This window comes from Tupaia chinensis, unplaced genomic scaffold (assembly GCF_000334495.1).
Source record: "Tupaia chinensis unplaced genomic scaffold, TupChi_1.0 Scaffold000088_1, whole genome shotgun sequence".
NCBI classification, from domain to species: domain Eukaryota; kingdom Metazoa; phylum Chordata; class Mammalia; order Scandentia; family Tupaiidae; genus Tupaia; species Tupaia belangeri.
The window spans coordinates 7,099,447-7,114,778 of record NW_006159550.1 but is presented as its reverse complement, the minus strand read 5'-3'; the positions used below and the strand labels follow the sequence as shown (position 1 = coordinate 7,114,778).

Below are 15,332 nucleotides of genomic sequence, written 5' to 3'. Positions count from 1 at the left end.
GGGTCCCTGGAGCCCTTGTCCCCAGCCGGAGAGAGAGCGGGTGACCACCCGAGTGTCCCTGGAGCCCCTGTCCCCGGCCGGAAAGAGAACAGGTGGCCGCCCGAGTGTCCCTGGAGCCCCTGTACCCGGCCGGAGAGAGAGCAGGTGGCCGCCTGGGTGTCCCTGGAGCCCTCGTCCCCGGCCGGAGAAAGAGCAGGTGACCGCCTGAGTGTCCCTGGAGCCCCTGCCCCGAGAGAGCGGGTGACCACCCGAGTGTCCCTGGAGCCCCTGTCCCCGGCCGGAAAGAGAACAGGTGGCCGCCCGAGTGTCCCTGGAGCCCCTGTACCCGGCCGGAGAGAGAGCAGGTGGCCGCCTGGGTGTCCCTGGAGCCCTCGTCCCCGGCCGGAGAAAGAGCAGGTGACCGCCTGAGTGTCCCTGGAGCCCCTGCCCCTGGCCGGAAGCTCCCAGGCCTCCCTGCAGCCTGTAGACATGTGAGCAGGAGGCCGCGTTCTGCATGTCTCGGCGAGGCTCCCTCTGCAGCTGAAGCTGCAGGACTGGGGCCTGCCTCTGCTCCCAGTTACTGTGGTGGTGAGCCAGTCCGTGCACCTCCCGCTCCCTCGCTGTGTCTCTGCAGTGTCACGTATCCCAGCTGAGGCCACACGCAAACCTGCTGGGGCCAAATACGGGAGTAGACGCTTGTCCAGAGTATTCGAGACGGGCCGTGGTGGTGGCATGGGAGTGATGCAGCTGGCCACACGGGAAAGGTCTGGGTTTGCATCCCGAGGACGCCAGACGCACGCGGCCACACGCCAGGCGCACACGCCCATGTGCCAGACACACACGCCCACACCCCAGGCGCACACGCTCACACCCCACCCCAGGCACACACGCCCGCACCCCGGGCGCACACGCCCGCACATGTGTCCCGGAGCCAGCCCGGCTGACTGGGTCGGGCTGTGGTTTGAAGGCTCTGTTGGAGGAGCTTCTCTCTCTTCCTCTCTATAAATAAGTAAATAAATCATATAAACTTTAAAAACTTGGAAATCTAAAATTCCATGCGTGCTATTCTAGTGTACCCAGAGATATACGTTCAAGTCATAAGAAGGAGGGGGAGGTCCTGGGACTCCCGCCGAGGTGCAGAGGGCCCAGCAGCCCCGGCAGCCCCCAGCGAGACCCCTGGTACCAGGTCCGTCCTGAGGCCACGCCCTCCACCTTTGCTCCCGGGTTCTGATGAAAGAATTGAACATGGTCAGTGAAGTGCCCAGTCTGTCCAAGAGTCAGAATTGTCGATTCAAATTGCATAACAGCTTTTCCACCTATTGGGTTAATAAGGATTTTTAAAAAATTATCCAGGGCGGGGCCAGCAGGTAGCATAGTGGTTCAGGTGCTGGACTCATGGCCAACCGCAGTTTGAATCCTGGACCTGGTGGCTTGAAACTCACACTGGGTGTGTGTGCTTGCATGCCCCAAATCCCAAGAGAATAGAGGAGTGAGTGCAGCATGGCCACTCCCCCTGGGGGGGGTACTTTCTCACTTTCTTGTCTCTGGCAAGCACAAGTACCCTAAGGCAAAAACCTTAAAGAAAAACAAATCACCCAGGGCCAGAAGAGGTTGTGCAGGTGCCCCTGACTTCCGAATCTGCAAAGCGATTTTGCAGAAGTTACAGGAAACTTCACATAGCCCTTGACCCAGACCTCCTGGGAATTTATTGTTTGAAACAATGAGAGCTGTGCGGGAAGGCGTGGGCCCAAAGCCCTGATTAGAGCGGTGGAGGTGAAGCGGCCCGGCGACCAGCAAGGTCCCTACAGTGTGCCTGGATCCGTGGTCTGCACAGGCAGAAAGCTTGCCGTGTCCCCACTGACACGCCGCCGGGGACACTGCTCTGACCCGGAGGCCTAAGGCGTGCTGCGTGACAGTCATGTCGAACGTTACCTGATGGCAGCTTTAATGAATAGAAAGCAGTATCTGTAAGAGGGTTACAGTTTTGTAACATGAATATATTCCTTTTTTTAAAGTGTAGAAGGACATATATCAAGATTTTAATGGAAATTTCTACATAGCAGAATTAGGGTTAATGGGTTTTTTTAAGTTTCTTTTTTTTTTTTTTTTGTATTTTCTAAGCATTCTTCAATAAATACTCGGTTTGTAAATGACCTCTTTTCAGAAAGTAAAGGGTTTCTGAGAACTATGCCCAGTGACTCCCTGCTCGCGTCTGACTGCTGGTCTGTAACGGGGAGGCTGGAGGTTTGCTGATTGCGGAGGCCGTGGGTCTGACAAAACCCACAGGTGAATTGCGTCTGGGCCGAAAGGAAGAGAAGCCTTGCTGAGAGGCGAAGGGCCGGCAGGGACGGCCAGCCGGGGACGGGGACTCTGGGGACTCTGGCGGGAGCACTCGCGTGGAAGCACAGAGCCTGCATTGCCCAGATCGCTTTCTCGTGGCCTGTGGCCCCGACAGCAGAGTTCTTCTTTTCTTGCATGTTCAATGAGTCACTCTAACTCTCCCAGAAAATAAATGAGAAAGTTCTTAAAACGGCGACAGTGAGTGAGCCTGGCCGGGCGTCCGTGACACACGGGGTCCTCAGAGCTGGGTGGTGGCTGGGAGGCCCAGGGCAGAGCCCATCTGGTGGGGCGTTGAAGTGCACACAGGGGCTCCATGCTGAGCACGGTGTGAAATGCCTGTTCCTGGCCCAAACCACGTAATCCCTTTTTTTTTTTTTTTTGTATTTTCTAAGCATTCTTCAATAAATACTCGGTTTGTAAATGACCTCTTTTCAGAAAGTAAAGGGTTTCTGAGAACTATGCCCAGTGACTCCCTGCTCGCGTCTGACTGCTGGTCTGTAACGGGGAGGCTGGAGGTTTGCTGATTGCGGAGGCCGTGGGTCTGACAAAACCCACAGGTGAATTGCGTCTGGGCCGAAAGGAAGAGAAGCCTTGCTGAGAGGCGAAGGGCCGGCAGGGACGGCCAGCCGGGGACGGGGACTCTGGGGACTCTGGCGGGAGCACTCGCGTGGAAGCACAGAGCCTGCATTGCCCAGATCGCTTTCTCGTGGCCTGTGGCCCCGACAGCAGAGTTCTTCTTTTCTTGCATGTTCAATGAGTCACTCTAACTCTCCCAGAAAATAAATGAGAAAGTTCTTAAAACGGCGACAGTGAGTGAGCCTGGCCGGGCGTCCGTGACACACGGGGTCCTCAGAGCTGGGTGGTGGCTGGGAGGCCCAGGGCAGAGCCCATCTGGTGGGGCGTTGAAGTGCACACAGGGGCTCCATGCTGAGCACGGTGTGAAATGCCTGTTCCTGGCCCAAACCACGTAATCCATTCCAGTGGGGCCTCGAAGACCGTCGTTCCCTGTGGTGTGACCGGCCCAGCACAGAGGCAGTGTGGGGCGGGGGCCGTGGGAAGAGAGAAGGCAGATTTGGGGGCGCAAGGTCGGAGCCAGGGAGGAGTCCTGGCAGAGCAGCCTTGACCCTGGGCTGTGGGTGGAGCCTGCGGCCGGGAGTCCCAGGCAGCTGGGAGTCCTGGGAAGTGGCCCCCTTGAGAGCAAGGTGAACTGCTGTGAAGCCGGCCTTCGTGTGAAGCGCACGGAGCCGACAGAATCTGGACGGCCGTGTGACTGGCAGAGGTGCCGGCTGTGGGCCGGGCGTGCGGCTGGGTCCCTGCGGTTTGTCTGGTACCCGAACCTCCCAGGAAGTTCACATCACTTATGGTTAACGTGCTGGGAACAAAAAGCACCCAGATGGCAACACCTAGGGACATTGACGGAAGCAAATGGGTCACAAGGGGTTCCCCAGGAGTCCCCGGACACAGCCGAGCAAGACCAGCACGGCCCACGCCCGGGGCTGCTGCAGGGTGGTGCAGGCACACCTGAGGGCACACGGTCCCCACGGCACGAGAGTTGCATGCCCGTGGTGGCCTTGCCGTGACACAGCTGGGCCGCTGTGGAGAAGCCCTGTGCTCCTGTCCCAGGGCCCCAGGTCTCCCTGACCAGGTGGGGCGCTCGTGCCCACGGTCCAGTCCCCGGAGAGCAGGACCAGATCGCAGAGTGAAAGGCCTTGTCTCTCTTTCTCGCTTTTCCTCATGGAGGAAATGACTAAATACACCTTTTAAAAAAGTGATTTAAAAAAATCCTATCTGAGGACGCCCAGGGCATGGAAGAGGAAGAGGAAAACGAGACACCCCAGGATCGGGATGGGATGTCTCCCCACAGCTCCGAGCTCTGCCTGGGGAGGACCGTGGGGCGGTGGGAGTGTGGGCAGCCAGGTCAGCCCCCTACAGATAAGTGCCCGTCTGACCCAGTTGTTTCTTAAACCTCCACCAACAGAAGCTGACAATGGCCCAGAGAGGAGCTTCCCGAGCAGTAACGGGGGGGAGGCGCCGCGAGGGGAGTACCTGCAGGTGGTACAGACGTGTGGAAGAGGTGGAGGGCACGCGTGGACCGCCGGGGGAAGTGGCGCTGACTTCAGAGCCCTTCAGGTGGGGAGACCCACCCTGTGTCACCGTGACCACTTGGATTAAGATGCTGAGAAGGAATCCCATGGCTGTTCTGCCCCATCTCCCACCGTGATGTGGCATTAGGGAGGGAGTTTGGGATGATGGCAGGTGCCCGCTGCAGCCACGAGCCGTGGTATGAAGGACCGCTTTGCTCGTGCCACGCCTGCTGTCCTCAGCTCCAGAGCCGAGCTAGGACAGACTCCACTGATGCCGCACAGAGAACAGGGCAGTGTGGCTGAGTGGCTGCCTGGAAAAGGGCCTTTCCCTTCTCCTTTCACCCCACCCTGATAACAAACCCAGCACTATACTGAATTCTTTTTTAAAAAATTACTTCATTTGGGACCAGCAGTTAGCCTAATGGCTATGTCGCTGAGCTCCCATGTTGTCAACCGTGGTTCAAGTCCCGGACCTGGTGGCTTAAACTCACGCCGGGCGCATGTGCGTGTGTACCCAAGATCCCGAGAGGAGAATGCAGGAGAAGGGATTGTAGCATGGCCATCCCCCCCGGGGGGTGATTTCTCACTTTCTGTCTCTGTCTCTCTCTGAGCACACGTGTCCTATAGCAAAAAAAGAAACCTCTACAAAAAAAAAGTGACCCCAGTTTTAATTTCATTTCAAGTTTTACAGACCTTATCTTCTGGAGTTGGAGTCCGTATCATCTTTTGGTAAAGGTACTTGCACTTTGCACAAACGTGACAGCTCTGCAAGTGCCTCAGCCTCGTTCCGTAGTTTGCGCTGCCTCCTGTTCAGCTTAGAGGACAAAGGAGCCCAGGCTGTGCTGTCCCCCGTCCCCGAGGGGCGTGGCCTGGCTGGGCTGAGGAGTGAAGTGGCAGCTGGTAAGGAATGCAGTTTAATTACACGGTAATGACAGCAGGGGTACTGCAAGCCCCGACTTCACAGCTGACCTGTGAAATCTAAACTGAGCGCTCCATGCTCCATCCTCACAGGAACACGCTGGCGGTTGGCTCGCCATTCAGAACCTGTTTAAGTGACTAAAAACCAGGTTGGTCTAAATAATAAAAGCCTTATGCCTTTTTTTTTTTTTTAAGTTTTTGCTATAGGGTGTGTGTGCTTGCCAGAGAGAGAGACAGACAGACAGACAGAAAGTGAAAAGTCACCTCATCACCCCCTCCCCCCAGCGGGGATGGCCACACTACAGTCCCTTCTCCCCCAGTGTTCTCTCAGGATGCGGGACACACACACACACACACACACACACACACACACACCTGAAGTGATTTTCAACCTGCCGGTCCTGGGCCTTGAACTGTGTAGTCAGCCATGTGGAATCCAGCGAGTCTTACCAGTTCTCAAGAAAAGCAGGCATATGGACCGTGAACCGTGACCAAGTGGGACAGGCCTGCTGTCCACTGGGGCAGTGACTGTTACAAATGCTGTTTTGCTGAATTCTCCCAGTGACACTGTTAAATACTTAGAATCATTATCCTGATCCCACAGATTAGAAAATTCAGTCTCTGGGGGCAGATGGCATAATGGTTACGTTGCTGGATTCCCATGTAGTTGACTGTGGTTCGAGTCCTGGACCTGGCAGCTTAAAACTCTCGCCGGGCGTATGCATGCGTGCTCAAAATAATGAGAGGAGAATGGAGGAGAAGGGGTTGTGGCGTGGAGAACCCCTTCGGGGGGGGTTTCTCACTTTCTGTCTCTCTGTCTCTGTCTCTCAAAGGCACCACCCTATAGAAAAACCCTCTTTAACAAAAAAAAAAAAAAAAAAAGAAAGAAGACTCCATCTCTGACGAAATGCCTTCCTCTGGGACAGGTCCTGGGCGATCCCCCCGCATGCTGGCCACACGTGCCCTGTGCCGTCACGCATGCTCTCAGCCCTCGGGACACGCGGGCGTGTGACGTGGAGCGTGCCGTTTCCTGTATGTCCCGCTCACAGTATGTGTGAGGCTGGGTGTCACGAACAATCGGGGGTGCAGCAGGCCTCTCTTACAGCCGTCCGGCCTGCTGTTTCAGAGCAGCGGGAACAGGAATTCCCTTCTCACGGCGCTGGGGTCTGTGAGGCCCGGGACGAGGCGCTGCAGGTCGGTCCAGCGAGGGCCTGTTCCCTGGTTCACAGATGGCACCTTGTTGCTGTGCCCTCGGGGTGGAAGGGACGAGGCAGCCCCTGGGGCTGTTATCAGGGTACTGGTCCCCCAGGGCCCCCCTCCCGGTATCGGGACTCGGTGACTGTCTTGCAGGGACATCCTCGGGACGGTGCCCTGGGCTGGTGCCGACGCCTCCTGAGCGCTGTCGGCAGGCTCCCCCCAGCTCTGCATCTGGTCCCAGCGTGGTCGCTTGAAGTGGGCCGTGGTGGGGACATTTCAGCACAGCTGGGCAGAGCCAGCGGCCGTTGTCCGCCAGCCCTCACCCCACAGCGCCGTCGGGTCACGGCGTCTGTGCTCTCTCTGCCCCGAGTGGCCCTGGCGCACGGCGGACGGCAGGTCTCTGTGAAGAGTAAGAAGTGGCGCGCACCCCGCCTCGGCAGACTCGGGCTCTGTCCACGCCGTCCGGGGCCTGCACCAGCACCTGGCCTCTCTGCAATGTAATAAAACAGGAACCCAAATCCCCGCGGCCTGGCGTCTCAGGCGGCTGGACCTGCGTGGCCGACCGCGGTTCAAGTCCTGGGCCAGCAGCCTGAACGTGCCGAGTGCACGGAGTCCCGAAGAGGGCCGAGGGAGAAGAAAGGGTTGTGGCGGGACCACTTTCCGGGAGCTGTATCGCCTCCCTCTGTCTCTCTCCAGCGACGCACGCATCCTATGGGAAATCAAAACACGCACCAAAGCAAGCCTGCCTCCAGTTGGGGAGTAGGTTACCCAGGCCAGGGGCGAGGCGGAGGTTGGAAGGCGCGTGTCTGACGTGCATTCACTAGCCTGAGCTTCCTTCAGCGCTCGTGCCGCCACCGTCACAGCCCGGGCTGCCGGGAGCGCTCCGCGGTGTGGGGAGGCCGTGTGTCCTTTCTCTTCCCCGTGGCTTCTCTTCTCCCAAGTCCCGGGACAGGGCGGCCCAGCCTCCCGCAGTGCTCCCCTCCCCTGCAGTTAAAGCAGCCGTTCCGCTCTCAAGCTGAGCCTTCTACGAAGTGGCATTAAGTAGTCAGCTGACTCCCGCCTCCTGTCACAGCCAGCCCGGCCTCCGCGGCTCAGCTGTCACCCCTGCTCAGTGACGCCCAGTGCAGGGAAGGTCCGAGCCGCTGGAAGCTCTGCTGTTCGCCGTCGGTCCCGCCGTGGGTGCCCGGAGAGTGAGCCTCTGTGCATCCGGGCAGGAGCGGTGCCACACTGAGTTCACGCTACCGTCTGTGTGGGGTCGTGGGGTCAGGTCTGCCTACTTTGTCCTCGTTTAAAGATGGGTAAGGACAAACGAGGGAGAGAAAGCCCCGGAAAAAGTCCTGCCGGACAAGGTACGGCGGCCCCTGAGACCCAGTTGCTGCCTTCGGAGTCACCTCAGCCCACAGTGATTTGGGGACCGTGTGGCGTCGTGGTCTTGGGGCTGGTCACGCATGACCAACCGCAGAAGCTAAGCCAGTGCATAGGAAGCCGGGTCCTGCATGACCAACCGCAGTTCCAGTCCCGGCCCCAGTGGCTTGACGAGCACACCGGGTGTGTGGACGTTCCTGCCAGAGCCCTGACGGGACGGAGGAGTGCAGATGGGATCGCGGTGACCGAGCCCCATTGGGGAGCGTTGGGGGTGCTTTCTCTCTCACTCCGCACCCCTGCAAGCCCCGCACGTCTGGTGCATGTGCCCCCTGGCAGTTAAAAAAAATTGTTCTCCCTGGAACAGGAGCAAAAATTGATAAGGAAGGAATGTTTGATATGAAAAGAAAAAAAAGCGGGGTTACATAGGAAGGGTTTCGAGGAAGTAAAATCCGGACCTCATCTGTCAGAAGGCAGTGGGAACACCGAGTGCCGGGGCCTGCAGAGAAGGGGCAGGATGACTCTCGACTCAGGTCCTCGCAGGCTAGAATCCACTCTGGATGGGCCAGCAGGTGGCATGGTGGTTAAGGTGCTGGACTCTCACGCGGCTGACTGCAGTTTGAGTCCCGGACGCGGCCGCCCGCTTTCTCACTGTCTCTCTGTGAATGCATGTGCCCTAGAGCATAGTGAAAAATAATAGTTTTAAACAATTAATGATTCTTTAGAAAAAATCTATTCTGGAAGGATGTCTCTCTCTAGAATTTGGAGTTTACCATTTTTTCCAATAATAATAATTATTATTATTATTTTAAACATTTTTTGCCATAGGGTGTGTGTTCTTGCTGGAGAGAGAGACAGAGAGGGAAAGTGAGAAATTGCCCCCGGGGGATGGCCATGCCACAAAACCTTCTTCGTTCTCCTCCCAGGATTTTGGGGACGTGCGCACACGTGCCCAGTGTGATTTTCAAGTCACCTGGTCTTAGACTTGAACCATGGTCAGCCTTGGGGGAGTCCAGCGCCTTAACTACCACACCACCTGCTGGCCCCGGGAATGTACTTTAAGTGCTTTTGTAGTCCTCACAGAGTTCCCTCCCGGGTGCCTTTCCAGGGGCCACTGAGGTCAGTTCAGGCTGCGACCCCCAGCTAGCCCAGCCTGGGGGTGCCCCAACTTCAGAACTGCCATTTTCTCCCCTGCTGTCAGTGTCTGCCTGGCTCCTTCCCTGGCGCCCCTTCCAGCTCTGAGCCTGACACCACCCAGCTGAGTACATTGCCCTTGCGTGCCCTGCTGCCTAGAGGCTTCGGTGGCAAACCACCATGCATTTGTTCTAGGTCCTTCTGAGTGTGTGTTCTTCAGAGCTTGCCCTTGAACTTGCCCTTTGTTTGTTTGTTTGGTTTGTTTGGAGAGGTTTTTGCTATAGGGCACGTGCGCTCGCCAGACAGACAGAGAGAGGCAGAGACAGAAAGCAAGAAATCACCCCCCAGGGGGGATGGCCACGCCGCAATCCCTTCTCCTCCATTCTCCTCTCGGGATCTTGGGCACGCACGCACACGTGCCCGGCGTGAGTTTAAGCCACCGGGTCCGGGACTACGTGGGAGTCCAGCGACATAGCCATTACACTACCTGCTGGTCCCTGAACTTGTCCTTTTTGTAAGGAAATCACCCTTGTCAGCCGCTTCAGTGTGATTGGCCCCTGTTCTCCTAGTGACGCACAGGAAAATAAGTCACAGCTCCCTGCAGCTTTCAGCCATGGGGCTCTGTGTGCCCAGAGGGTGCTGACCAAGCCCCAGGCCCACGAGAGATGCGTCCTCCAAGGCCAGCTCCATGGTCCACATGGGAACCTGGGAGAGGCTCGAGGAGACATCTTCCTCCTGGCCCCAACACGTGCCCAGCTGGCTCCTGGCTCCTCTGAGCTCTCGGGGAGGAGGGATGCCGCTTTCTTGTCCCCCGATGGGTGGCACCATTTCTGAAACACAGGAGCACTCAGTGTGTGTGGACTGAGCAGAGGGAAGCGAGGGCGGGCAGAATTGCACATGGGCGATCAGGTCCTCTTCCAGGAGAGAAGTCAGATGGATCAAGCGGGGCTTTGTAAGCAGGTTTGCTCTTCACACGTGGGAGTTGTCCTCCTGGGGGTCTGATGTCCTAGAAGGTTCCGATACTGTAAGAACTGAAATAAATACCCCAGCTGAAGGGCTTCCAACGGGGTTAGAAGCAACAGTATTAGTTGCATCGCGAAGTCTCTGTGTCCTCTCGCGGCGGCGTCTGCCCTCCGCTCTCCGACGGGCGGCTGCAGCCACGGCCGGCTGAGACGTGTGTGCCTCGCAGCTCTCCCGCGGCCCTGAAGCTGGCCCATTTGTTACTGAGTGCTGACTGTGTAGGTCTGTCACTTCTGCCCTCATGCAGTGACGTAGGCCCAGCCTCATGGCCTACTGGTTAAGGGAGGTGGGCCTCACATGATGGACGGCACAGTTTGAGTCCTGGACCCAGCGGCTAGGGAAACATGCTGGGCGTGTATGCGTTTATGCCCCAAATCTCGACAGGATAAAGAACTGGAGAAGGGGTTGCAGCCTGACCGAGCTCCATGGCGTGCTTCTCCCTCGCCCTCTCCTTGTCTCCCGTCTCTCTCTGGTGAGCACACATGCCCCTGGGAAGTTGAAAAGGCCAGCATTGCCCGGCAGGGGTGTCCACACTGCTCAGTGGGTTTCACCTCGGAGGCCGTTGCAGGGGGGCGCCGTGGGAAGAGGGGAGGGTGGGAGCAGGCTCGGGCACGTTGGCTGTCTGCCACCCCTTGTGGAGGATGGGCTGACAGAGCAGGGAGCGTCTCCTGCAGGTGGTTACCAGGCTCGGCCCCGGCCCCCGCTGGGGAGCCAGCGTGTTTGAATTCCATTTTCGTGCAGAGCCTGAGACTGTTGGCTTCCAGATGGAGCTCCACGGTGGTTCGGGTGTGGTGTCTGTGCACAGGGAGTGCAAGAGGGCGAGTACCTTAGCACGTTTCGATTTAAAGCTCCTCTCTAACGTCGATGGCTCGTCCGCTCAGACTCATGCCCGTAGACGGGGCAGGCATGTGCGACCTTCAGTGCCGGCACTTTCTAGTGGTTGTTTCAGGTGCAATTTAGCTTCTGGGACTCGGATCACAACTGGACACCCTAACCTAGCACAAGCTGCGTCCACACTGGCCAGCTGGACCCGAGGTGTGTGCAGAGTGCGCTGAGGAGGCTGGGGCTCTGCCCGCAGGTGCTCACTGGGGCCAGGCACCTACGCAGTGCACAGGGGTTCTCTGACCCAGGGAGCGCGTCAGTCACGGCGTATTCCGGCCACCCACACATGGCAGGGTCCCTCGGGGTGGGACGGGCGAGGGCGATTGCGGCTGTCTGCCCGTGTCCCCTGGACACCGGTGCATGGGCGACCCTTCTCGTCTCTGTTCCTGAGTCTGTCCAAACCCCTCACACGGAGTAGCCTCCATGGTCCTTGGAAGCGTCTGTGCTGAAATGAGCACAGCATGGGGTTGGCCGCTGAACCGTGCAGCGCTGTGCCTCGAGGACACTCCCGTTGGTCGGTGGCTGTCACAGCATCTCCAGAACCCCACCCCGAACCAAGATTCTGTTAGCACCCAGCCCTGGGGCCCACCCCCACGTCCTGTGCAGATCCGTGGGGCTGCCAGCTACTTGGCGCGCTGTCTCCAAGCTCCGGCTGGACGGTGCACGTGTATCCAGACTTCCCTCCCGTTGAGTTGGCCGAGAACGTGTGGCGACCACAGGTCCCACGTCACCGCTGACGGCCATCTGGGCAGTTTCCACCTCCGGGCTCTTGCGAATCAGCTGCTGTGGACCTCGGGGTGCAGGTCCCTGTCCTGGTGTGTGCCGTCACCTGTGGGGAACACTCCTCAAATGGACTTGCTGGTCACAGACTAGGTGACTGCTAGAATTTGGAACTTTTTAATGTTTCTGCAGTGGTCATTTTGATACAAACAAAAGGTCACCCTAATTGGGGTGACATAGACATGCAGGCAGGAATTTCAGACTTCTGGTCTCGTGACTTGGGGGACGATGGTTGCTGACCTGAGTTGACCTGTGTTCAAGTGCGGTTTCAATTTCTCTTGCAGCATCAAGCTTCTAGCTGTGCAGGAGCTCCTTGACAGAGAGGCCCTGGACAAGGTAAATATCTCACTCTTCTGTTCCACATGCACACCCAGATCAGAGCACCGCACAGGGACAGCCCGGCTCCCTGTCGCTGCCAAGGGGGCCGTTGCCTGCACCCCGACCGTCCATGGAGCATGTAGGATCGAATGCGAACCCCCAGTCCGCTCATGCTCCACTCAGGCGGCAAGCCTGGCCTGGCAGGGCTCTCCTGTAGCCGGAGCTTTCTGTGCTTCGAGACCCGTGAGCCGGGCGCCTCCTGCAGGCCAGGCTCCACTCTTGCTGCTTCACTCTGTGTCCACTGGGCGCGTGTAGTTATCCGCCGTGTGGACGATGGGAGTGAGGCCCAGGGGGCTGGGCGACTTGCCAAGGCGAACGAACTGAGAGAGTGCTGGTTTGAACCCAGTCATTTCCAAAACCAGTGTCTTCTGTTTAACAGGCAGGCGGTTCACGAGTTCACACCCCCTGTAGGCTTCTTCCAGGGACTGGGAAGCGGCCTCCTCACCCCCAAGGTAGCGTTCCACCACGCTCTGGAGGAGACCCCGGTGCACCGTGGCATTCCGTGCCCACAGTCGGCGGTCCTTTGCCAATTGTGGGTTCCGGCTGCACACGCGAGGTGGGGCGGGCTCTGCAAAGCCGGCTGTCAGGCCCCCTGGAGCCCCCCTGCCCTGGGGTAGCTCAGGACCCTGGGGCGAAATGTAGCCGTGTGTGTTCATTAGACTCCGGGATGCCAAGTGGCCAGGGGTTAGAGGCGAGTACCCCATCAACACCGTTTTATTTTTGGAATTGAAAACATTCGGATCGATAGTCAGCCTGCCGGCTGGCACGGAATGACTCATGTCTGTAGACTCGGCTCCAAGGGCAACGGGCAGGCGAGAGGGAGCAGAGCTTGGTTTTGTGGTCTCCAAAAAGTTCCTGGAAAAGGCACATTATAAAGGAACCGTGCACAAATTTCACAAGTTTTTGCACCAAAATAAACTTGTACTTTACATTTTTTTAGGAGTTTTTAGGACTCTCCTCGCACTTAGCATCCCTCAGCCCCATTCCACAGTGAGGCCTGACCGAGGCCAGAGCACCAGGTGATGTCTGCCAGGGCCGTCTGAGCACGGGGCCCCGACAGCCCGGGTCGTCCTCGCCGGGTCGTCCCCAATGTGCAGTCGGTCTGACGGTCTCCCAGGCACACTGGGGCTGGGCCACAGGACGGCCTTGGACAGAGAGTAGACCCCTGTCACCTTTCCCTGCAGTCCGGGCGTGTGCTCACACGGGGGCCGTGTCCTCAGGAGCTAGCACATCCCTGCAGTCCGGGCGTGTGCTCACAGGGGGCGTGTCCTCAGGAGCTAGCACATCCCTGCAGTCCGGGCGTGTGCTCACACGGGTGGGGGGGTGTCCTCAGGAGCTGGCACATCCCTGCAGTCCGGGCGTGTGCTCGCACGGGTGGGGGGTGTCCTCAGGAGCTGGCACATCCCTGCAGTCCGGGCGTGTGCTCACACAGGGGGCGTGTCCTCAGGAGCTGGCACATCCAGATTTAGCAGGAAGGGGCGTGGTGTTTGTGACTTGCTCTCAGATGACCCAGAAAAAGCCTAGTGACATTTACACTGTACAGAGCCAGAAAGAGACGGGTGAACATGATGCTAAAGTACGCGGGGCAAGCACAGATAATGAACCTTTCTGGCGGGGAGGCGAGAGTTCTCTGTGTGATTCTGAAACTATTTTAAAGTTATCCCACTCACCCCCGACTTTTTTTCTTTTTAGCATTCCTTATAGTTTTTTTTTTTTTTGGAGAGTTTTTTTGCTATAAGGCATGTGTGCTCGCCAGAAAGACAGAGAGAGACAGAGAGACAGAAAACGAGAAATCACCCCACAGGGAGGATGGCCACGCCGCAATCCTTTCTCCTTCATTCTCTCAGAATCTTGGACACACACACATGTGAGTTTAAGCCACCGGGTCCGGGACTCGAACCGCGGTCGACTACATGAGAGTACAGCGACGTAGCCATTATACCAACTGCTGGTCCCACCTTCTAGTTGTTTTGCTCCTCAAAAATATTAAATAGTAAAGTGATCATGTTGAAATTGGACTCAAATTCAGATGCACGCCCGGCCACCCTGCAGCGTAGACCAGTGGGGTCCCGTTTTGCCTGTTCCGTTTGTCTTCATCGGGGTGGCTAGAGTGAAGAGACGCTGAGAGGCCGGCAGTCGGATCTCGGAAGTTTTCTTCTCCTCGAACACTACATGGAGCCCGTTACCCAGCTAGTGAAAGTGATCTGTCACGTATTTAAAAAATAAGCGGGGTGCCAGCTGGTCACGTGGTGGTCAGGAGGCTGGGTCTCCCATGGCCACCTAGGTGGTTTGAGTCCCGGCCCCGCCAGCTCAAGGAATATGCCTGACGTGTGTGTGCATCCCAAAGTCCTGAGAGGAGGATGGAGAAGGGATTGCAGTGTGGACGCCCTTGCTGGGGCTGCCTTCTCACCCATTGCAGGCACACAGGGTCTAGAGCAAATTTTAAAAAGGAGACATGAAATGACAAGTGTCCTGGGCAGCTGGGCAGTGCAGCACTCCGCCAGGTCGGCCAGCACAAGAGGGTCCGGTTCGCGTCCAGAGACCTCTGTCACAGAGGGCATGCGTGTGCCCGCGAGCCAGGGCTGACAGCCCAGGGTGCATGGCAGAGTCGAGGCCTCATTGGGGGTGCCTGTCTCTGTCTCGCTCATGGAAGAAATTAATTAACAAATACTGTTTTGAAGTTATAAACCGTGTAATTAGCCATCTAAGTTTCTCTACTGATATCTTATTTCAAAAAATTGTTGGGCCCACAAGCAGGGGACCTACCAGGTCACGTGGCATTTCTCTGAACGCGAGTTTGTAGATTTAAATGTACTTCTTGGTCACACATCCATAGGGTCCCGGGAGCAAGGCCTTGCTCAGAGGAGGGCAGCGCGCCTGGCTCTCGGCTCTCCGCTGCGAGAGTGGGACGCTGCTGTTTTCCGGGCTGAAGTCACACACACTCGATTCCCAGGCTTTACAAACAGACCCACTGAATGCCTCGGAATGTGGCCTTGCGTGAAAGGGAGTGATATTGCTAGGCCTGATTTAGAAGGATCGGTTTTCAATGGCCCTTTCAGGCAGCTTCCTGCAAAGCTGCAAACAATAGCTTGGCAGGCCCCCAGCAGGAGGTCACCCACCCTGGAAGGACCAGATGGCCACTAGCAGACCCAGCCCAAGGCCAGTGTGGGCCAGAAACCTGCCCCTGCCCCTGCCCCTGCCCAAGAGAGCCCGGCTTCCTAGGTTCGCCTGCCAGTGTCCCCCCACCCACCCAACCGG

At 57.7% G+C, this 15,332-nt stretch overlaps 1 protein-coding gene across 1 annotated transcript in view; it reads left to right on the top strand.

The window, feature by feature from the left end:
- The window catches only part of EEPD1 (endonuclease/exonuclease/phosphatase family domain containing 1), a 95,801-nt gene that overhangs the window by 46,739 nt on the left and 33,730 nt on the right, over positions 1-15,332 (top strand). The window contains exon 3 of the mRNA XM_006143021.3: positions 11,981-12,032. Coding sequence (XP_006143083.1) covers positions 11,981-12,032 — 52 coding nt within the window. The remainder of the gene's footprint in view (positions 1-11,980; positions 12,033-15,332) is intronic.